Source organism: Anas platyrhynchos, chromosome 2, assembly GCF_047663525.1.
Source record: "Anas platyrhynchos isolate ZD024472 breed Pekin duck chromosome 2, IASCAAS_PekinDuck_T2T, whole genome shotgun sequence".
Taxonomy (NCBI): Eukaryota; Metazoa; Chordata; class Aves; order Anseriformes; family Anatidae; genus Anas; species Anas platyrhynchos.
Window position 1 is genome coordinate 37,393,316 of NC_092588.1, and position 24,025 is coordinate 37,417,340.

The window sequence follows — 24,025 nt, forward strand, 5'->3', positions numbered from 1 at the left end:
AAATCCAGCAAAATAGCCAATATTCAAAACAAAGCTATAGAACTTAAGCTTCAGAACTTTGTTTGCCAGAATCTATAAATGAAAGGCTCGAAACACAATATAAACATCTGTGTTGGACATTAAGACATGAAACGTTCAAATATGTGGTATTGCTATTTTAAGCTATAACATATCTGACTTCTACAGTGCCGTTCTAAAAAGAGAAAGCTATCCCTGGAGTTTGGTACAAGCTGTTCAGTATTTTGTACAGTCAATACACCTGCTTAACATTTTTCTAATATTCCCTTCCAGCAGACAATGCGCATGGCTATACAAACTGAAACAAAAGACATAATTTTGAGAAGTTAAAAGCTAGTATAGCATTAATCACTTTAATATGCATTCTAAAACTTACTGAAGGTTCTAACAAAAAAAATCTTGCTAAAATGGCTACAAATGTCATCCCCATGTATTTCTTTCAAAATGTTTTCAATATGTGGGAAAAAAATAGCTGAACACTGGGACAATGAAACAAAAGATTTGAGAAACAGTATATGCTTGCTAAACAAGAATTATGTTTATTTAGCTAGTGAATCACCTAGAGGAGTAAATTTTCACTTTCATGATAGCAATCTGTCAGGCTTGCAAACACCCAGAAATAGGAATTAAAGATTATTTTAAATGTAGTTATAAAGGTCATAAAAAGTCTGATTTAGACTGAGGTACATTTACTCAAAACTGAGATTCATTGAGTGGTAGCAAACAAACAGTTCCTCAGACAAATGCACTTTTTCAGTATACATGTTACAGAAAAAAAAGAAATGTGCATTAACTGGTGGTGTCCACCAAGCTGCATATTAATATTCTCTTACACCAAACAGTTTGAAACAAGGGAAATGTCATTCTAATATAATTTTATGTTACGTTTCATTTGGCTAAACTGCAGCTTAAAGTTGCTTTGCCATATTAAAAGATTACTACAATAATTTCACATGAACATTTAGACTTGAGTTTTACTCCAGGACTAAATATGGCATGATTTGCTTTTAATCTGTTGAATAGCTAAAAACTGACAATTAAAAAAACTACAACAAAGAAAAAAATTAAGTTGAAGCAATGTGAATCTCACATCATTGAACCACTTCTAATGGTTAAATGTTAGTATTTAACAAATTCAAAGAGTTAATGAATCCTTGCATTCGTTCGGTCTCCTGTGCCTTAGCTAGGATGCATAAATACAAAAGACAGCAGATACTGGTAAAAGCTTCAGGACAGAAAGTGCTTGACGAAGGTACAGTTCTCAAGTGTGTTTGGTGAGAGAGTATAAGGGCAGATGCACTGATGAGAACCATTACAAGAAGAGTCAATTTTGTGTTAAAGTGTTCAAAGATGTCACCTTAAGCAGAAAAAAGCTTTAATAACGTCTTCTTAGACATATTAGGCATTTCCAGAGTCTACATCATTAGTGTTGTAATTCTAGCAGGACATCTCCATATAGTTATTGTTTGTTCCTATTCCTCTCCTGAAAGAAAGCAAAAACAAAAAGAAAAATAATGTTAATACACATACATGAACTTTATTTGCTTTCTTCTCACTAGAGCAGTGGCATTGATTGTCATTTCTCTTAAATCAAGCAACTAGCTTTAAACAAGTAAGGGTTTTTTTTTTCAGAAATCTGAAGTATTTCAATCAAGTCAACTTTTTCAAAATAAGGCACACAACTATAGGTCAAATTAAAACACAAAGATGCTCAAGAACAGCTATCAAAAAACAAAGGTTTTGTAACATTACTTTTAAAAGACTGAAAATAACATATTGCACAAAGTGAACTGGTTAAGGAATCCGAAGAACCTACAAACAATACAAGACGTAAATCTTCTATTTAATTTGTCAAAAATCTCTAAATTTATTTAAATATTATCTGTCCACCAAATACCTTGAAAAGTGAGGATCATATTCCCAGGTACCTTATTCAAAGCCCACTATAGTAAATGTTTCCATGTGCCTAAGATCAAAAGGTAAAGGAACAAGTTGCACCAATACCACCACCTCCATGCATCATAGTGTTGAGAGGGCAAGTGAAAGACATTTAAAAAGCCATTCATACATTTGTTAAAGAGGTACTTTTACCAATAAAATTCAAAAACATCACAAATAGTATGGGGAAAAAAACAAACTTGAATGCATGCCTGAGTTGGAATCAGGCTCATATTCAGTACCAAGCTGCCGCAGCATTATGAGGTGTAGCCTTTAATGTAAAGGAAGACAATATACAACATCATATGTAATAAAAGAAACAATGAACTATAGTTCTATAGTTAAAGGCTAAAATACTAACTGCATCTCTAACAGGGACAAAATGTTTCTCTATTTTAGAAGACTAACATAGGAGTAACTTTTTCAATGCTTTTGTCACCAATTTTCTCTACTTTGTTAAACATACAATTACATATTATGACTTATAGGAAAAAAACAATGAATATTTATTCTTTTCTTCATTATGTATCGTTCTAACTAGACTGAAGGACACTATTGCTTGACTTTAGGAAACTAAGAAGTTTTCTTCCAATAGCATTTTCTTATAAAAAATATGTAAAACTGAGAAGGCTACATAAATGTTTTAAAACGCCTGCATGAAGATGTGGTTCCCTCCCCCATTTAAAAGAACAGAAGTAATTTGCAGTGTTTTTTATTATTATTGCATTACACAGTATGTTATAAATGGAACAAGCGTAGCAAGGAAAACCAAAATAAACCAGGAGGTATTTGAACAATTTCAAAACCACTATCTGGTATCATATTGAAACTTTATTATGCCAGAAACTATTTAGAAAAAGCAAAATTTAGCATGCAATCCCAAGTAAACTGTTCCCAGAAGACATTATAATGAAAGAAAAGTCTATGTGACACTTAGATTGGTTATTAGTGTAGAGATGATGCTCTAGTCTTCTCCAAGACAGACTCCTGCCTCAAGAACAGTTGCTTCAAGATGAACACAAAAAGAGTAAGGCTTGCACAAAGTTCTTGGTCACAATAATAATCCCACCATCTCAGCAGCTGTGTGACTAAACTTGTACAATCTACAGAACTTCAGTATATTTAAACAACAACATCTGCAACTATTATGCAGTATTTTTCCTAGTTCAGAGACAAGTGACCAATATTTGCATAGCATTTTTGAAGTGAGATTGATGCTATCAGTCATTAATATAAATTGGTATGTTAAGAGCGTATCTCCAGGCTAAAAGCACATGAGCACTGGCCTCATGCCTCACAATGCATGTAAGGCATGCAAAAATAGCCTGCTCGTGTACATCTTAGATTATTGCTGTACTATTAGCAGACATAACTGAAAGGGCTGCACAAAGTGCTGAAAACCACTACTGCAGTACTGTGGTAGCCTATGAAACTGCTATGTTAAATAATGAAGCAGTATTTAAAATATTGATATCTATACACAGGTAATACCATTAGTTGCCATCCATTTGGAAGTATTACAGATGTAAACACTTCAAAACATCTACAAAGCTTCTCTGCATCCCAAACTGCTGCACAGTAAGCTGACCAGCCTTGTATTTCACACAGCCCTGAACCAAATGCACTTCAGTTCATAACAATTCACTGCAGAAAGGGAATGATATCCTGACTACCAGCTTCCAGTGTGTGAAATAAGGGAGGCTTTACTATTTTTAAGTCCATTTTGAACTCCAGAGAGGGGAAAAAAGGCTTTAAGAAAAATCAATGCACCTTTCCTGTAGTCTGAAGGTTACATTACTACACGTATAGTTAAGCACTTTAAGCAGACTGACAAACCTGACATTTTTCAACATGTGCAAACACTGTCTTCTTCAGATATATTGGTGTCAGTGACATTTGGCACTGCGCACAGCAAAATGAACTGAGACAAAACCTGATTTCTTCAAAATACAAGGACAAGACTATGCTCAGAAGCAAACTCAAACCCTCCCCAGCCCTAAGTCAGATCACTCACTAACAGCTTCACTTCCTATCTCAAAAAGTATTCCCCTTTTTCTGCATAACCAGTGATTATTAACATAATAACAGAAGCCTTTATATCCCAAGCAGCTTTCCACCATCAGCACAGAGGAAATTTCCGCTGTACTCTCTGGATTGTACCACATTTCCCTTTCACAAAGCATCTCTTAGTTATTCTGTACATTCAGATGAGCACTATCTTTGCCAAATCTCTCCTCAGCATCCTAGGGTAAAAAGCTTCTCTAGTCAATTCAAGTTGCCTGCCAAAGGCCAGCACAGCCTGCTTCACTTTACAATTTGCCAAAGTGAGGTTATTCAGCTTTAGGTGGAGTTTATGAGCAGGAGTGGAAAGTAATTAGCCATTTGAATTAGAACTATGTGGGAATGCAACAGCTGGTTAGCACTAACTGCTAGCTATAGACCATGTGGTGAGCAGATTGCACACAGGCAAACAACTTGCTACACAAACTGAAAAACCAAATAAAGGTGAACCTAAAGAGGCTCAGGCATTAGGAAGATGTCTCAATCTAGAGTAAATGAAGGTACAAAATGAGCAATGCAGCAACCTGGTCTTAACTGTTAGGTTGACTTATTTCAAAATTTCAGTTCTCTAAATTCAGTGCATTAATTGAATGACCCCGGGCTGAAAAGCAACTGCAGTGTAATTTATCCTCACATTTAACAACCACTGTGCCAATAAAATTTCAGCCTTCTAACAAAATATGTTTTCTGATCTGAAAGAAACTGCCAAGATGCATAACACTGGTTTCTAGATTTTGATTTTGTTCCCCCAAAAAGAAGGGAAATGAAAAAGACTGATTTTTAGTACCAAAAATTTAAGTCATGACCTAACAAAAAGCTGCTACAGTCCTCAGCTGCATTTTTTCCCCCAGGGTCCCACAAACTGAAGCTTAAAAAAGGTGACAGAGTAGACCTGAAAGAAGGGCCTGTGCTTTTTTATAGTAGTTGGAGGTGCAAGCATTTCAAAGTGCCCATTTTGAAATCTGTTCAGGATTGCAAACTTGCACAAGCAAATTGCAGATAGCTTCCCCACACGCTCACCTCCAGCACAATCAACTATACTTGCAAAACAAAATTTTGCTGAACTTGTGTATCTTGCTGCAATGTTTAAAACGTTCGTGCCTGAAGATGTCTGCTTTGCCCCTCTGTCAAGTGTAGCATTCTTAGAGCAGCTTCAGAAGCCAGCGTGTGGCATCTCAGTTGCTTCGATGCAAACTTTGATTTAATCTTCATGTTCATCTGCAAAGTAAGCTAACATGTCAGACCGCATTTCTGAAGTGAGGTGCTCTGCCAGCTCTGCTGCGTGGGCAGAAACACCTGGCAGAGGCAGAACAGACAGCTGTAGAGGTGGTGAGGAGAAGCCACAGCAAAGTTCATGAAATCTCATTTACTGACGCCATCAGCCATAAGCTGCAGTTTATTGCACCCCGGTCTGTCATTATAGCTGTAACAGCATAAAAATTGACCTTAGTGCTTCAGAAACACAACAAAGAACTGATTACTGAGAAAACCGAAAAAACACTAAAAATAGTTTACCCCATTTACAGCAAGAATGTCGTCCGTTGTTAACTAAGTACTTTACCAAAACTTTAAAAACTGGCTGAGTACCTTTTGACTTCTCACTCATCTTTTAAGACAGATACTACCTCACAACTAGATAAAATAAATACATTTTTCTGAGTAGTACTTCTAATGAATTCTGGGAATCTCTGAGGAAAAGGTCAGATGAAAAGGATTTCCAGACACATTACATGGACCCAGAAGTTTATGTGGCAGATATCATCTCCCTTTTATTTCTTACTACAACACAAACTAAAAGCCACAAATTAAAAATCAAGCTCAAAGGAAGTCAAATGAGGCTTTAAAAACTCCAGAGCAATTCCTTCTCCTGGTAAGCCCTATGAACTAATACTCATGACACCTCGCTGCTGCAGATGATTTCATGTCCAGATAGTAAATAAGGCTTTCTAGCATATAAATATTAAGAAAATCTACAAAACTTATTTATCTACTCTTCATATCAATTTTGATGGCATTTTACTTTATTTCAACCTCTGCAACACTTAGCAACAGCAAAACTGAAAAATTACAATGGAAATGGTAAATACATTTAAATTTGAGCAGAGCATTGTTAGTTGAACAGACAGATCATATTATTTTGTTATACTTAAAAAAATTGAATCTGTATCTGAATTTCCACAGCACACTAAAGAGCAGGGTATGAACACAGAAGGCAGAGGTGGGGAAAGAAACCTAACTAGTTTAAAGATACCATGTGATGACAACACGGAGGAAGGCTCTGCAGAAATCATGCTTGTACTAGAGCTAGCAAAGTCTTTCCAGCCTTGTTTTCCCAGATGGATATTTTCAGTGATGGATTGGTCAATTCTAACCAGCAGTAGCAAATGCTTCCCTCCAGTGCTGTACACATTGGAATATCAGATGTTGATTAGCAACAATACAGCCATTTCAGCAAGCTCATTAAAAAGTTGTTTTTTAAAAAAAATCCAGTTTCTAGTTCCTCATTACTATTTAACAACATAAGCAGTGCAATATTGACTTTTGAAGACTGACAACTGATAGCTTTCAAAACTGCATCCATAGAAACTGCATCCACTGATGATTACAATCACAGTGAAAGGAGCAGAAAGATGACTGACACCTCTGTTACTTCCACTCAGAAGCCCACAGACAACAAGCCCTTATTTTACTGCTCTGCTAGGGAATCTAGAGTACCCCTGGAAGGGTTATGACATTCAATGCAGGGTCTACAAAATATACTGGGGTAGAATTTCTCAGGCATTCCTTAAGCCTCACCAATCTTTGCAGATGTGTAACTCAAATTATAGTCTGCCTTGAGGAACCATGACCATTTTTAATCTTGCTTTCTCATTAAATTCCATATGAAACTGGAATTACCATGCAAGTTTGTTTACATTTTCACAACTGTAAGCCTAAGTAGAGAAGCATACAATACTACTTCTGTTTATTAAGAACACTATCAGACCCCTGAAAAGTGTTTAAACCTAACTTGGCTCTAACAGCTCTTCTTTCAATTAAAAACACACTTTGTAACAATATAATTTCATAATTTCATATAAGTCTCTAAAGGTTAAAGCCAATTAATATTTATACAAAACTTCAACAATCCTAGTTCAACTGGATGTACAAAACAGCTTGGCTAGATATATAAGCTTTGTATGGTTTTAAGCTGACATGGTTTTCCAGCAAAGCACCACTAGCAATCTCTGCTTGATTTTCTCCTAACTAGTCCATCCATGACATGAAACAATGAAATACAGCTGAAACAGTTTAGAAAGTCATGCAGGCTGTGATTACCTTATGCAGACATACTTCTTCCCACTTCCTGCAAACAGCAGGAAAAGCACTGCTGTTCTAGTCAATTTGTTTTGAGTGATCTGAGGAGATGCAGCAGGAAGCAAAAGGCTGCTGCATGATTTTTTATTTTTTTTTTTTTTTTAACAGCTACTAACATATACTCAGGGCTCTGCTTTTGCTCTGGAAGAAGGGATTCAGAATTGTTCCTTCATCTTATAAAAGACTACTTAGACACAGCATTTAGAAATAGTAAAGTTAACACAGATAACACTCCAAGTTGAAATTCTTGTTTTAAGGATCTACCTTCATATTCAGGAACATCAAAGAATTAGGTTCCAAAAATACCTAGTCTCTGAACACTAGGGTAAACCACTTGGTTGACATTCCTAGCTTTTCCAATAGGGGTCCCTATATTACAGGAGAAATTGGTCATTCCAGTCCTAGACTCAGAATTTAACTCCCCTCAGTAAAAATGACTCTGCAGTCTTCATCCTGCAGGCAGCAATTTCAAAAAAAAAAAAAAAAGAAAAAGGAAGATCCCTGTAAGTCTTTCTAAACTCACGTGTGAGTTTGCTTAGATTCCAGCTTTTTCATTCAACAGTCCAATACTGGACCTTCTCTGCTGCAGCACCTTTTTCCTTACTACAGGAAGGCACACCACTACCTAAACTCTTATTTAAGTCACTCTGACACTTTTTTTTTTAATACTCAGACCTCTCTACACCATCCCCATCCTGTAAGAAATTCTAAACACAAGCAACGATCTCAGCCACATGCACAGAAAACACATTTTAAATCTCTATGTCCACAAGAAAATTTGTAGGTCATTTTTAGGTACTTCCAAGTGACTGAAGATGCTGAAGCAAATGAAGATCTGGGAACTATGTATGTCATCATGGGATGAAACTTCTGTATCAATGTGTAAACTAACCTTGCTCCAAACAATCCTCTTCTCCCAAGACCAGGGGTACACATTAATCTTATGAGTATCCAAAGGAGCAAAAAAAATCTTGATAACACTTCCTGAGTGTTTTTCTTTCTTAAAATAGACTTAAGAACTGCAATATCACTGGATTTACAAAGAAACTGTATGTATTTAAGTTCAAGCAAATCGTGAGATAACTACCTTTAAAACCTCAACAAAAGCATATAGCACTCACAAGATATTAGAAACTGTTTTATTTACCATTTTGAATGTCCTTTAGACATACCTATGCGAAGTTCAGAAAGTAGTATTACAAAATAGTACAAATATCATTTAACTACATTAAAAATGTCGATCAACTACCTGTTTTCCTTGACTTGTGCAAGGATTGTGTGTCTGTATCAGAATTTGACATTACAAAATAGTAACTGAATGGGTCAGAGGAGGAGGGAAGAGTCAACAGTTTCCTCTTAATGGATGTTTTCTCACTTCCCTTCAAAATACTTTTAAGAAATACCGAATCCAGCATTAATACACCAATGTCCTAGAGTAGAAAGGAGATACATAACACTGTAGTCTGAAATGACACAACTTATCAGAGAAACAGAAGTTGCATTAATATCAGAATGAAGGAGAAAATAGGAAATGAATCCACTTAAATCAAAGTTCAGCTGTATCTGCATCACTCTTACAAGATATGTAGTACAAGAAGAAAAAGCTAACATTTTAAATATTTATTGACCTTCCATTTAAAGGTTTCTTGAAAAGTTAAAAATCAAATGCAAATTAGATAAATACAAACATACTGCATTTCCTTTATCCTTCCCTATGGATAACAATCAACTATTTTCAGGACTATTACATTAAGACAACAATTTCATGTTACAGTTACTGTGTCAGCATTCCACATTTACATGGGACCAGGACCTTGTTTCCATCATATTCTACAAAGAGCAGAATTCAAGAGGTCCTCAGACAACAGATAGTTGTAGTTTAATAAGCCACCTCCTGTGGGTGATAAAGACTATTAACAATCATTTGATTGGTTTTTGTTGTTTCTTTTAGTCAAATCCATGTTAGTTTGTTAGTATCTACATGTTACTATGTTAATATCTACATAGTTATGCACCTGATCATCAGTAAATACTGTTGTTTTGCAAGCTATTTTTCTACTGTAATTATGCACTCTTAAATTGCCTTTTTCTGCTCCTTTAAAAAAAACTTTTTCTAACTGGTTTCTGTTGAAAGACAATCCAACAGAGTTTTAAACAATCTGAATGCAATTATGCACACTTACACCCCAAAACAGGAGTTCAAACCACAGACTAATGCAATTTCAGATTTCAACGTACTATTAACAGACCTTGCAAAAAATGGGCAAGATTTCTTTGCTCCTTAGGACTACAGCACTTGCACACTTAAAACAGGACACTAACCTGAGCCATACAAAAACTGTGACTGATTACTGGACAAATTAGTTTCCAATCCCACTTTTGGGAACACTACCCACAGCAGGATCACATCAAATAACAGTACACACTCCAGCTCTAATATTTAGACTTGAAATGATTATTCACAATCATTTGGAAGTAACCCTTTTCAAATAGCAAAGTTAAGCAAGTTTAATGTTCAAGACTATTCACTGCACTTTTACAAGTATACTGTCCTATTTTAATAAAAAATACTGATAGGTCATATTGGAAATTAATTATTGATTCCCCTGAGCTGTTAAGATTAAACTTTTACAACCAATTATTTTAAAATAAGTTAGCTGGAATGATGAACAGTTATAAAGCAAATTAAATCCATAAATCACATGCTGTTATGTTTAGATCAGTGATGGATTCAAATTTTTTTACCACCTATTTAACAACAAAATATTAACTGAACTTGAAGGAACACGCAAGTGACTACTGCTGTCTGATGCACTTAATATTTTATTAAGAGCCATTAGCACATTTTTCATAACAAACACTAGAAACAAAATGATCCCCACAGCTGCCACAGAAAACATTTTATACATAGAATATACAGTTTTACTGGCAGTAGAAAGTGCACTAATTTATATATAGCTCCATAAAAACCTAGATAGCACTAGGTAAAGGATTACTCAATTAACCATAAAACAGAGCTTACAATAGTAAGTAATTATTTCTGAGCTATGTCTGAATCATGAAGGAGTTAACTGTATGTTTACAGGTTGAGGATAAGTTGTTTATATACTGTGTCATAACAGAACAAGAAGCCTAGACGTTTTAAATCAACACTCACATGTAAGAGAATGAAAATCATCTCAGTGCCTAGCATTAGTTTAATTTGGACTTCATACATTTTAAGTACATACTAATTTGCTCAAGGCACATCTTAAATCCATCGACAGAAGAAATCTCACTAGATATCCAGCACTAAAGTCATTATTTGTTTAAGAATTGGTCACAAAAACAAGTTGTACAATGCTGGAGAAGGATCAATGCCTCCTGTGCAAGTATCAGGGCAAGTATGTTTGTTCTCATTAGTGCTGGGAAAGGCAGCTGCTTCAGCAGAGAAAAGCAGAGCTCACTACTTGAGTCATATGGATAATGCGTGCTTCACCAAGAAGATTACAGGAAATAGCAATGTTCCTTTATTACACAAAATATACATAACCTCATTGTCATCTAGAGACCCACTAAATGCTGAGTTTAGTAATTTGATTTTTAAGTTTATCATACACAGAAACACTACGAAACCCATGCTCCCTCCCCCCCGCCCCCAATTACATTTCATGGCTTTTAGCTACTGCAGAGGAACCAAAACCACAAATAAAGCAGCTGCTAGGGCATGTCTGAATTATGACTCCTTTGACAAGTTCTTTCACAGAAGTATCAGCTTTTGAAGCAGCCAAGGTATGTGTGAAAGTGTCTTAAATAATCAGAAATAAGAAACCTCTGAAACAGGAAGGCCATAGAGAAACACTATAATCCTTCTGAAACATTACCAATAATGTTGTATTAAAGCCCGAAAAAAATCAGTTTTCCCCATACATAGTATATTAGATATGAATGTGGCCCAATCTCCCATCATCAAGATGGCACAGAAGCAACAATACTGATTTAGGGCCAACTCTGTTTTTAAAAAGGAAAAAAACAATACGTATATTTAAAAGGCATTACCCGTACAGATATTCATCCTGCCTACAAATAAAAAACCTCCAACATAATTTATTGCAAAGTTGTGCAACAAAACTACAAAGTTGAATTTGGGTATACATGACACCTGTCTAGAGGAGATGCCAAACATATGTTGAAGGATTAGGTATGTTCAAGGGCTAGAATCACTAGACACTATCAGAAACCTAACAGAAGTAAGGAGATAGTGGAGCAGGTAACACAGCCAGAATGGTGGCAGCTTCAAATGAAAACAAATTCAGCACTTTACAGCCCACAAGTTTCCTAATTAGCAAAACCCCTAGAGTTTTGGGGTTTTGTTCAGTAGGTGGTGCAATGGATGAACAGAAAGTACTACCACCAAACCCCAGTAATGCAAATTCTCACTTCTGAATACTTGCACACCAAACTAGTACAATAGTTCCACACCCCTGAAATGCTTCTCACCATGAGACAAGTCATGTATTTACTGTTACTAGCAAGCCTGGAAAGAAAATACAGTGAAAGTGAATATTGAGGCCAATAGTGAATAGAAGTGTTTTTAGTAGGGGGGGGAGTACGCAAGACAAACAGAAGTACTAAAAGTAATTTAACTTAAATGCTTTTTTCTCTTCCCCATTTTTCTCAAATACTGACCTCCAAAACTAGTTTTCTCTACAGATTTATCATTTTTTTTCCTCTACAGATTTATTATTTTCATCACAGAAATTAACTTTAATTGCACTATCACCATTGTCCAAAAAATAATTCTGACGCTGTACAAAATCACTGTATATCACATTTCACAAACTTAAATACAAATTAAATCGGAAGATCTTTTTCACAGTAATCTTGCTGTTAAAATTTTGCTAAAACAACCTGAACTGAAATATTTTGTTAAACTTTTTGCAATTTCACATTTCAAATGACATCCAAAAAAAGTAAAAATCTAAACTAGAAAACTTCAGTTAATACACTCAATTCAGGTTTTGTTTACTTTGTAAAGTAAAACACATCTGAAGTCAGCTAATGCCCACATTAGTACTGTGGTTAAATACGTAATTGTTGTGTTAACGCAGATATAAGAACTTAAATCTTTTCATTAATAGGTAGTTACATCAAGTACATACACTTTGGGGGGGAGGGGGGGAAGCACCACTTTCTGATTCAACACTCACACCCAGAGATTTCAGTCATATGAAATAACAAGCTTACCAAAAGTAGAAAAAACAGGAGAGCTACTATAATACTGATTTCTTACCCTACGCATGGCTTCCTCCTCCTCTTGACGCTTTTCATAATGTGCAAAGTCATCAAAGATTGAGGTGGTATGCTTGAAAGTAGCAATTATTTTAAGCACTTGCTTGGCTTTTTCTAGGGGTACTTCTTGAGTGTCCCTCGAATTGGTAACTGGTTTGTTGTCATTGTTTTCCAAGCGAATATGCCGCAGTTGGTTATTGGGAACGTCTTTGACAAAGATCCATTTGACATCAAACTTGCCCTTCCACTTATCCTGAGACCAGACACCAGCATATGCATTGTAGTCCACAACAGACTTCATCTCAGCCACTCCACAAAAGTGTCCACTGCCATTCACGCTGAAGAGTAAATAGAGTGGGCCTTTTCCATTCAAGGAACGGTAAGCAGCATCCAAGCGCTTATTACCATGTTCAGTACTACACCAGATAGAGTACTTAATGGAGCGATGAATATCGTCCTCTGAATAACTTTTGATTATAAACACACGTCCATTCTTCAGGTTCCAATCGAAGTCTTTGGGATTGTAGTTGTTTATGGCCTTTAGTTTCTCCAGCACTGGGTGCACTTCCACACCAGAAGGTGAGGAGCTGACAGATACAACACCTAAACCAAAGTTTTCAGTACCAGCTCCGTTGTTCTGGCTGAAGCCCACCCCCCTATTACGAGGCGCTACCCAGCGGTTTTGCAGCTGTTGCTGCTGCAACTGGTGAGGCTGGGCCTGCTGCTGAGGTCCTTGTTGCTGTTGTGGTTGCTGTGGCTGAGGCTGCTGTTGAGGCAGTTGGCTTTGCACCAGTGGTGGTGGTTGAATTAATGGCTGAGGCTGCTGGATTATAGTCTGAGGAGGCAGTACTGGTTGGGCTGGGGGTGCTTTTACCACTGACCCTTTGTCATCCCAAGTTCCAATATTCATGTTGTGTTTTATAGGTGGGGGTGGTACAGCAGGGCCCCCAATGCCCACGTTACCTTTAGGCTTGAGTTTTGGCTGAGGTTTAGCAGGCTTCCTTGCAATGGCAGCCCATGAGGTTGGTTTAGGTGCTGAACTGCTAACTGGGGGCACGCTGTTGGCTGCAATGCTTGTCATACCTGTACTGCTCAGAGCTGAACCTACAGTTTTTGTTACAGCAGCCGTCATATCTCCACCGATTTTCAGTCCAGTCATGCCTTGCTCAATGCTGCTAATACCAGGCACCTTGCTCAGAGTATCGCTGCCAAATCCAGCCTGTCCATCTGCTATGGCTCTCCCAAGAGAACTAGGTGGATAGCCATAGCTGCTGCTGTAAGCAGAGCTTTGCGTTGATTGTCCCTGAGATCCACTCGTCCCCCATGTAGAGAAGTCTGCATTCCCAGGAAAAAAATTAAATCCATGCTGCCCAAGAAACGGAGGGGTATTTCCTAATGCCCCAGGTTGACTAAACACACCATCAGGTATGTAATGGTGTTCACCATTACTCATCTGTCCATAAGTTGTCAAGTATGGCATTGGAGGGTCACCTGCAGTTGACCATGCTGCTTCGCCTAAAGAGTACGGAAATCCAATGGATGGAGCATAATAACTAGGCATATATGGGTCTGACATTGGTGGATAGCTGTTACTCTGCAAGAGAACAGAACAAAAGATCAGCAATATAGACTATATCCACAAGCCAAAAAAATCTCTAATACCATCCAAATGTTTTTAAGGATTACATGAATGAAATTATACTTTCACCACTGCTCACAGGTAACAAACACGAATACCTGTTAGAATTGGCCACTTTTTCCACAAACCATTTTAAAAACGGAGTCATAACAGTAGTTTCATAAGCAGAGAAGCATATCTGCAACTAGGATTTAAAGTTTTGCTATTTTGTTTTTTTTTGTCAGATTTCTCACTTTTAATAGGAGACAGCTGCAGGAACATGATGGCAGAAAGGATGTAAGGATGTCTATTTGTTCCAGGAGGAACAATACTCAAACCATAAGCTTTCCGTTAAGTATAATTTGTGGTCTTGCAGAACAAAGTTTACTGGCTAAATTCAAATATCAAGATTTGCTGGAAATCACAACAGTTATTTCTTTATGTGAGAAAGTACCAAGCCACTTGAAAGACTACTCCCATGTAACTTCTGATGTTGTTTTGGAAAAAATATGGCACAATCATTATCATACCTCCTTAATATCACACCATTTGATTAAATGGGAAAGCAGGAAAAATTCTCAAAAGCCTTTTAATAATGTGTCCTTTCCCCATCTCTCATGGCCATCACAACATATAAAGTTAACTTAATGATTATTAACTTCTGACTAGAGACAACTCCCAGCTCTGAAAACAAGTCATTAACTTTCTGGCAGAAGTGTTATACCAAGCCATAGTAATATTAAACTTCAATCTATTATGCCATCAACTACAAGATACTATTCCTCCTACCAATGTCAAAGGAAATCATGTCCATGCAGTTAATATTTTCTCAGAGCCAATTTAGCTGTTGTTTTGAACTTCATCTAAAATATGATGAATTCATTGTAAATTTAAGGTGTAGGCTTTCACTTTGATATTTGGGTTTGTTTTATTTTAAGCTTCTTGTAATTGGATCTTTCTGAAGTCAGATACAAGATCAGGAGATATCAGAGCACGCTTATCAACTGAATCTTTTCCAGCATTTAAGACAACTTTACCTGTTTAAGATATGATAAGATAGAAAATTATATTTCAACAGGTACTCAGACAAGTAATGCTAAGAAGCATCAAATTAGGTCTGGAAGTCCACCGAGTTGCAGTTAAATTCAAGAAAGTAATATTCACTTACCTGATTTGTCTGACTACTTAGATATGGCTCAAAATCATCATCATTTACTGCATCCTTTTGATGAATCGAACCGTTTTGTACTGAAACTAAAAGTAAATCTGTATTAGGTATACTCTCTGGAAATCTATCACACTTTCCATCTAGGTAATGCTTCTTAATCACCTGTGCACTGAAATACTTATGCTTTGAGACTGAATATATTATCATTAAACACCACGTTGCCAATTTAAAGAAAATAGTTTGTTTTGTCTTTAAGTCCCCCGATTACATCTCAGGAGAGGCCTGGAAAGACTGCAACCAGAACAGACTATTCCTGTCTGTGGAGTTTCCTCCTTCCTGAAAGAGGAATTTTCCTGAACTCCACAGACAAAAAAACTACAGTCATACCTTATTTGCATGGGCAATAAATCCAGCGTTTCCAGAAGTACCAGACCAAGTGCATATGTACAGACCAACCCGACCACACATTCAGTAGGTTCAGGGAAAGTTGCAACATGCACCTTTCTCTTGCCAAGAATAAAGTCAGTAACCCACCAAGACAACTGGGAAGAGCTATTCCAGCTGTTTAATTTTGTAATTGCTACATAACTATTATACTATACTAAATTAGCAGCATCTATAGAGTTCATAGGGGACAAGACAAGATGTACGCAATAGCTGAAGTTCCCAAGGGTGATTACAATCCTTATGTGCCACTTCACACTGGAATCTCTACCTACCTGCTCTTCTTAGCCTTTTATTACTTTTAATTTCATCTAAGGCATTACACCTACCTGGGATTTTGCAGCTCCCAAATTATTTGAAGCATCTCTCAACTCCCCCTCCCAAGCTATTATTTAAACAAAGTCAAATTGCACAAATTTCTACTAAACTCCACTGTTTCCCATGGTGCAAAGCAGAACAGGCACTTAAATGAGGAGGCTGCTGATTTGAAATTATACAACTTCAATCTAAGATAAAGAACTTCTTCTCAAAAGTAGTGTCTGCTTTTCTGAATGCCTTTTTTGTCGTTTTTATTAGTAGGTTCAGTGAAAACAAGTTTTAGAGTAATCAATAAGGTACACTATGAATCCATGACAGCAGAAGTTCCAGGAGATTTTCTGACAGATGGAAAATCTGAGATATGAGTTGACTCCTGTTTCCTTTTTTTAGCAAAAGCTTCTGAGAAGTATATACAACCACATAACTAAACTTTCAGCTTTGTTGTAGCCAGTTTTTTACAGAAGGTTTTGTTGCTTGGTTGTGCTCCTCCCTCCCCCAAAGTTCACACTGCAAACCAAGCAGTACTTGGACCATATCACTTCCTAATTTTTTCACATTTGATTTCAATAACTCTAAAACAAACTATCCTCAGGGAATTAAACTAGATGAAAAATAACAATGGAATAGACAATCGTAAGAAATAACCAAAATTCTGGAAAAATATATTAATTTCAGACAGCAGTAACAAGAGCTGAAAAATCATAATTTAACACAGAACAATAAAAGATTTGTTCCAAAGCAAATACCTGGGGAGGAGGGAAGCAACTTGCATCTTGTGTATCTCCCTGGGGTTTTAAAAGTTAGAACACTTGACACTTCAGTTGCTACAAACTGGCACAGTGTGTATGTATACTAGCTGCAGCCAATTATGACCAGCAATAATGAGCATTATTAAAACAAGATATAAAAATACTTATAAATTAAGTAACAACTGAAGTTAATATTAGTGCTTTATTTTGTTTTCCCCATAAATAAGGAGTTTCAGTTCTAGTCATTAATCATCCCAAATTTAAACACAATGGAAACACACTAATGAGCTGGAACACTGTATTCCTTTTTATGTTTGGCCCAGTCACACCAGAGGATGATCCTCAAAGTCTTTTCTCCACACCATATTCATTGCTTATTCTTAACCAATTAGTATGGACAGTAAGATTTTCAAATACTATTTTCTTCTAATAGAAAAGTAAATGGAGGGAGAAGTGTCTTGAAAGCATGCAGCCACAAATAAAGGGATATACAAGCATGTCAGGACTGGAACCCTATCAAAATTAATCTTTTTAGCATCTGCCATGTTTGTTTCAGAGGTATCTAAAGATAACTAAAAATTATTTTTGGTCAGCCATGACACATAACAGAATGCTATTGTAAACTTATTTCCTTTCTTATTCATTCTGTATTGAGATCTTAAGTCAGAGACAAAATATTTCCACACTGCCATCTTTACTATTAAATGTATACATTCCCCAGTGAAATGGCATGACTGGAAGTGTTTCTTTGGCTTTCCATTCTAACTTTACATAACATGTTAATCATGAAGAATGTAACCCACACACAGATTTAACAAGAGCAAACAGATTAAGATGCATGCCTTATACCCCAAACCTCACACTAAGTGTTCCAACTGAACAGGGCAGCAATGAAAAACGCTAATGGAAACTAATCTACAGTTACTAAAAATATCTGTATCAATCCAACCCTGAAAATACTGTATGCTTCCGCAAACACTGCGAAAACATACAATGTAATTAAACGTTGTGAAGAAACATCTCATCAAATAAAGGAACTTAAAGCTTATGCTCTTTTAGCTGCCACTATCCTTTGAATAACCACTTGCAAAACGCGCAAATGATGGCCAAAGGCATAAGAATAAAATTTTCCTTAGAAGCAGCCATTATACCTTGATTAATGTGGAGAATGAGGCCTAAAATAAACAGGTAACATTTCATTCCTGCTTTAAACCTAATCCTACGTTTAAGCCTCCTACAAAACCAAAAAGATATACATACATATATGTAAACAGAAGTCAGCACTTCCCTATCATAGGTGTGATACACTGGCATGAACAAAAGAAAGGGAAAGAGGGAGCTTGGGGAACACCAGGTCCCTACCACCCCCATCTTAAGACATCATTTGGTTGTTATCATTTCTGATGTTTCATGTCAACAGTACAGCATTTGACAAACAGTAAGAAAACTTGCAAGATAATTTACTGGTTTAAGTCTCTGAAATACTGGAATTAAACATCCAACAGATTGATAGTACTGTTCTACGCCCTACAACTTCAATCCCACACATTCTGGTCAAAGGAAAAAAGCACGTTATACCAACTTATAATTAACTAGAACAAAGTGTTAACAACATTTTACTAGACAATACAGATCAGCTACTTCTATCATTTGCAGGCTTAGTATTTTTATTTCAATATGATAAATACTTTCTATTTACATGCATACACCCATTCAACTGCCTATTCTAAATCTCTCATATGCTCTATCAGCCCATGCAAACAGTAACCTTTTCACCATCCTTTTCAGCATCATCATTCTTATGTATAGAATCAAATTTAGTCTGTTGACTCAGACTAATCACATCTTCCCTCAAAGCCCCTTTAAGCTGGGACTATATCGTGACACCTGAAAAAGATTACTGTCTGCTAACATATGGATGGACAGTAAGGATTTATGCTACTGACATGCATCCTCTTGAATGAGTCGCTGATGCAAAGACAACTATTTGTGCTACCCTGTGCCACCATCTTCAATCTCCTAGCCCTTTAATCTAAGGCTAAATCATAAGTCAGATTCATATATTATTTGCTTTAATGTATATTTCACCAGAATTGAGCTGATTATTGGTTTGTTTCACTGCAACTTTCATTGAGATCATATTCTCACCAGCAGCCTACATATATATGTGTTATTTAACAGGATGCACTCCACAAAAATCCAAATTAAAAAAAATGCAAAAACCTTTTTATTTAGAAATTTATGAGCTGTATTTTGATAGACATTCTGAAGTATTTACAAATTACAGCACAAAAAATTGCTAACATTAGTCGGTAAAGTTGACTTGTTTTCCTTATTGAACAAACTGCAAAACAGCATCCAAAACAGAGATGCTTAATACTTCCACTCTCAATTCATATATATGGAGTACAGTTCAAAAAACTACTTATAAGATTCTCTAATAGATGCATCTTACTAACCTCAGAAAAAGAAACAGTGTAATTCAAAGAACAGGAAGCCACAAGCTACTTGCTAAGACAGAACTGACTTTTCTTCTCATTTAAGAGTAACATGGAAGAAAAACAGAACTGTTTTAGAGACACAGAAACAGTTAAAAGCTCCACAAGTACTAGAATATGAGAGAACATGAGAGCATGACCAAACTGAAAAGGCCTGAGGAGGCAAACAGGTTCATTTTTCTCTGAATGCATGTCACAATTAAAAGGGAACAGACCAAATTCAACAAGATTCAGGATCCACTTGTCAACACATAAGTGACATATACAATAAGCAGCAGATAATCTGCACACAGACAAGACAACAGAATAAGTAAACTGTGGATAACATTAAATGACAGTTCACTGAGAACAATTAGATTAGTTCAGGTAATGAACAGCATGGGCAAAAAAATGGTTCTTTTCTGCAGACAGAAATAACAAGCATATTGAATACATCATGCAGGTAGCTGCATATTATTCTACAGCCCAGCTTACTGAGCAGGTAAAAAATATAAACTGGCACAAGTGTACTGATTAAATAAAAATAAACCCCAAATAAATTTTGAGATCAAAGATAAATCCCAGACCAGAAATAAATTGTAAGATATAATCTGAGATGCTGTCTAGGACAGACTTGCCAAGTATTTTTGAGGGAAGAATATTAAGTAGTTAGCTGTTTGTTTCTGTGGGAGGGAAGAAACCCCAATGAGTATGGTATTTAAAAACTAAGATGTTGACAGAAATATGAAAAAGAAAAGCAAAGGGCCTAGAAAAACTAAGAAAACATTCTTGACTGACTAATACTAACATGAAAAGCCAAGAAATTTTCTGAAAATAAGGGTGATCTGTTTTGCTCACAGATATGAGTAACTAAATAGTCACATGGCTCTTGTCTCTCAAGCTGAGGAAGCTGTTCAAAGACTCTTCCTGATGATTCTAGTAAACTGATTCTATTCACTCTACAGAAAGACCCAAGGTATACTGTTAAAGAGATTATAGACATATCACAGAACATCAGCTAAAAATAAATAGCTATGTTATCTGCTTACTCGTGACATTAATCTTCATCTGCAAAATAAAACATTTTAAATTGATGTGCCATTGTGCAATAGTAAAAATGCTGGGAAATAATATTTGGCACACCATTTCCTGTCATCTTGCTCTGAAATAAGACATCCTATAGCTGCATTCTCTTCCCATAATTGTCTCAGGACACATTAACCTCCACAAACAACAAGATCAGAGACTTGCACAAAATTACAAGGAATCAACTTACCTTTATTTCCCTGTCCTTTAGGTCTCTGTATAGGAAAGGGAAGGGGGAAGCAAAACAGAAAAGTTCAGTTAGAATCCTCAGATGTTTACTTCAGGATATCTCCTTTTTTTTGCTAGTTCTGTTGTTTTCAATTTAAGTATCAATTCAAACTATTATAAAAACATGCTGAAACACAAACCCAACAGAATCGTTTTAAAATTGAAAGAATTTCACGGAAAACCATTAAAGTATTCTACAGTCTTTTATAGCAAGTGAAGCTTAACTGGTGGTGGAAATGCAATGAAATGAATTTTGATTGCCCCTCCTTGAGAAGCAGAAGCAATAAACATAGCATAAACTGAAACAGAGAAAGTTAGCTTAAGATTACTGCCAGTGCTAGAACTTCATTATGATACGTCATCTTTAGAATTGACTTATGGTTATTTATCAGAGAAAAAACCTACCATGTCTTGCCTTTTAGATATACAGAAGTATATAAAAATACACAGTAATACTGCAAGCTGAACTACAAGCTGTGCATTCCTCATTTAGGCAATTACATTAAGTCTCTACACTTTCACACACGGAAATACCTTAAGGAGAATTTTTTTTTTCCAGGATTAGTCATTACAAAACACTGTTAATCTGTCATGCACTAAGAATCACTGTAACAGTACAAATTACAGTATCCTTAATTCCTCTACAGCAAAATAAAACAGCTTACTGACAGAAACAACTATCAACCCTGAGAATTTAATTCATCTCCTCATATACGTACAATTAAGCATGAGTGGGTCTCCTGGCTCCATCACCAGCAATTTTTAGTCCTGACAGACTCAGTATTTACTGGTTTGAAAGTTTAGGGTAGGTTAGAGATAACCACCTCCATCTTGCCTTCACATGCATCTATCTCAGGGTTAGGTGCCTGTTTAACACAGCTCCATCTAAAGCTGCATTGGTTAGTCACTCCCCTCTCCTCAAACCAGAAAAAAAAACATCTGTAACATTAAAAGCCCCAGCTATGTCTTCTTTTGTGATATATCTCATCTAGGCACGCAAGGATCAACAAGAGACACGAAACTAAAAGAAAGTCGAGAAGCAGCAGCCCCCGCAGAAGCGAGGGGAGCAAGGAAAAGCAAAGAGACCACTGAGCTAGAAATAAGTGCATAAAAGGAAACCGGAGAGCATGCAGAGGGACAAAAGCAGCAAAACGCTACAAGGAAAAATAAAAGAGGAAAGGAGGCTGCGGGGAGAAAACTTTTGGGGAGTGGCAGAGGCCCGAGGAGGAAGCAGAAAAGCACGCACCGAGAAAGGAAGAGCAGCAGAGGCCTAGCAGAGATTAGTTAGGAATAATAAATAAATAAAAAAACAACCTGGCAAGGCCCGGGAAGGATCGCAGCGCAGCGACAGGGAAGGCACGGCGGGGAGCGGGTGGAAGGCGCGGAGGCCGCGGGGGAAGGAAGAGAAAGCGGCGAGGCCCGCGGGGAGGAAAGGTGGCTGAGGAGGGAGAGAAGGGAAGGCGCGGGGAGCGGGGATGCGCCGGCAGCAGCCCCGAAAGGCCGGGAGGGCGGCACGGAGCCGGCCGGGCACACAAAGCCGGCGGGCAGCGGGGCCCGGCGGGCCGGGGGAGGCGGAGCGGGGCGGATGGGCGGCTATAAATAGGGGCAGCCGGAGCGGCCCAGCAGCACGGGCAAGCCCATGGCGGCCGGGCCGAGCCGGGAGGGAGGCGCCGGGGAGGGGGGGGGGGTTTGTGGGGGGGGGAGCGGAGGGTGAGGGGGAGCCGGTACCTGGTCGACGCTGGTGGCTGACATTCTTCACGGGGAGCCGCGATCCCCTCGCTCCGCCTGGGCCTCGAGTGCTCGCTCGCACGCCGCCCGCCTCCCTCCTCCTCCTCCTCCTCCCTCCTCCTCCGCCTCCTCCTCCTCGTCGTCCTCGCCCTCCGCCGGGTTGTCGCCGCAGGAGGCGGGCAGGCAGGCGGCCGGCCGGTCGCAGCGCCGCTTCCCCCCCCCGCTGCTGCTGCTGCCGCTGCTGCCGCCGCTCCGGGCTCCGCTTGCCCACAATGGCGGACGGGCTCCGGCTCCCACTTCCGCTCGGCGGCGCCCTGACCTTCCGCTCCCCCTCCGCCGGCGGCGCCGCTGACCTTTCCCTCCCCGGCCCCGCCCCCATGTCACGTGATGGGGGCGGGGAGGGAGGGAGGGGGGGAGCGGCGGTGCGCTGCCAGCGGCTTAAATGGCGCCCGGGAGGAGGGGGGGGCAGTGCGCATGCGCAGGGCGCCTCCGTGCCCGCCTGGAGCCTTGCGGTGCGCACGCTCGGCGGGGACAGCTGGGGGGAGATGGTGGTGATGGGCTGCGCGGTACTGCGCATGTGCAGAGCTGGGGGGGGAGGGGGGAACAGGGCGCATGCGCGGGGAGCAACCAGTTGTGGCGGTTCATGTCCCAATCCCAGTCCTAATCCCAAACCTAGTCCCAGTTCCAGCCCCAATCCCAGGCAGCCCAAACCCTAAAGCCCCTCAGTTGAAGCACCTCTTCTGACAGGAGCCCCTGCTGCCAGTGGTGCTTCCCCCCCCCCTCCTCGTCGCCCTTAGCGGCAATGCCAAAATCTGGTGTGAGGGTGACCACGAGTTTAACACTTGGTTAAACGCAGTGTTATGTGTATGGCTACTTTTACCTCATTAATAAAGCACGCAGGCCTAAATCACTGTAAACACACATTCAGCATGCATAGGTGGTTCCAGCAGACAATCTTCAATAAACACCATTGCTCATCTGATAACGGGGAAAATCTAGCAATTATGGGTTTGAATGTGAAAATCTAGCATCGTAATTCAAACGTTGCATAGAGTTTTGGGGAGATAATGCCTTAAATCCTGTACCATTTGTAGTATAAACAGAGTAGTCTGGGCAAAGTGAAAGGTATATCACTTGCAGTCAGTTCCTTTTGCTACAGGGTGCACATCTATTTTTTCCTCACAAAGTAAGGAATGTCTTTTTTGTTGTTTGCTTTTCTCTTAGCAATTACGCAAAGTGATCCAAATAACTGGGTAAGCAACCATTCTGCATGGAAGACTCAGGTTAGAGTGGATAATAATTTCTTACTATTGTCAAAAAGTGAGCATTATACTGGACGTTACACAAAATTGGTGTAGTTATGACTTGAGTGCTCATGTATTCCACTGCAGTGCAGTCTGACAACCACCCATCAAGAAACACAGATGCTAGAGTCAAGAGAGAAACAACGAGGATGATGAAAGGTCTGGAAAATTGGTCTGAAGGAAAAGATTGAAAGAGATTACTTTAGTTGGGCTAGAAGAGAGAATGAGGGTTGACATGAAGACAGTCGTCAAATATTTTT

The 24,025-nt window shown here is 38.4% G+C and overlaps 1 protein-coding gene across 2 annotated transcripts; it reads right to left on the bottom strand.

Annotated features, from left to right (window-relative positions):
* Positions 1-532: 532 nt before the first annotated feature.
* Positions 533-22,623, bottom strand: YTHDF3 (YTH N6-methyladenosine RNA binding protein F3). Of its 2 annotated transcripts, none has more exons than XM_027452283.3 (5): positions 22,462-22,623; positions 20,696-20,720; positions 15,432-15,517; positions 12,647-14,239; positions 533-1,501 (listed from the first exon to the last, which is right to left on the bottom strand). In XM_027452283.3, exons 1-5 carry the CDS (start codon positions 22,483-22,485, stop codon positions 1,478-1,480), a joined length of 1,752 nt encoding a protein of 583 aa, XP_027308084.1. In that variant the 5' UTR covers positions 22,486-22,623; the 3' UTR covers positions 533-1,477. The 2 variants fall into 2 exon arrangements, with proteins under 2 accessions (XP_027308084.1, XP_027308085.1); XM_027452284.3 differs by lacking the exon at positions 22,462-22,623 and adding an exon at positions 22,048-22,287.
* Between the last annotated feature and the right edge of the window lie 1,402 nt (positions 22,624-24,025).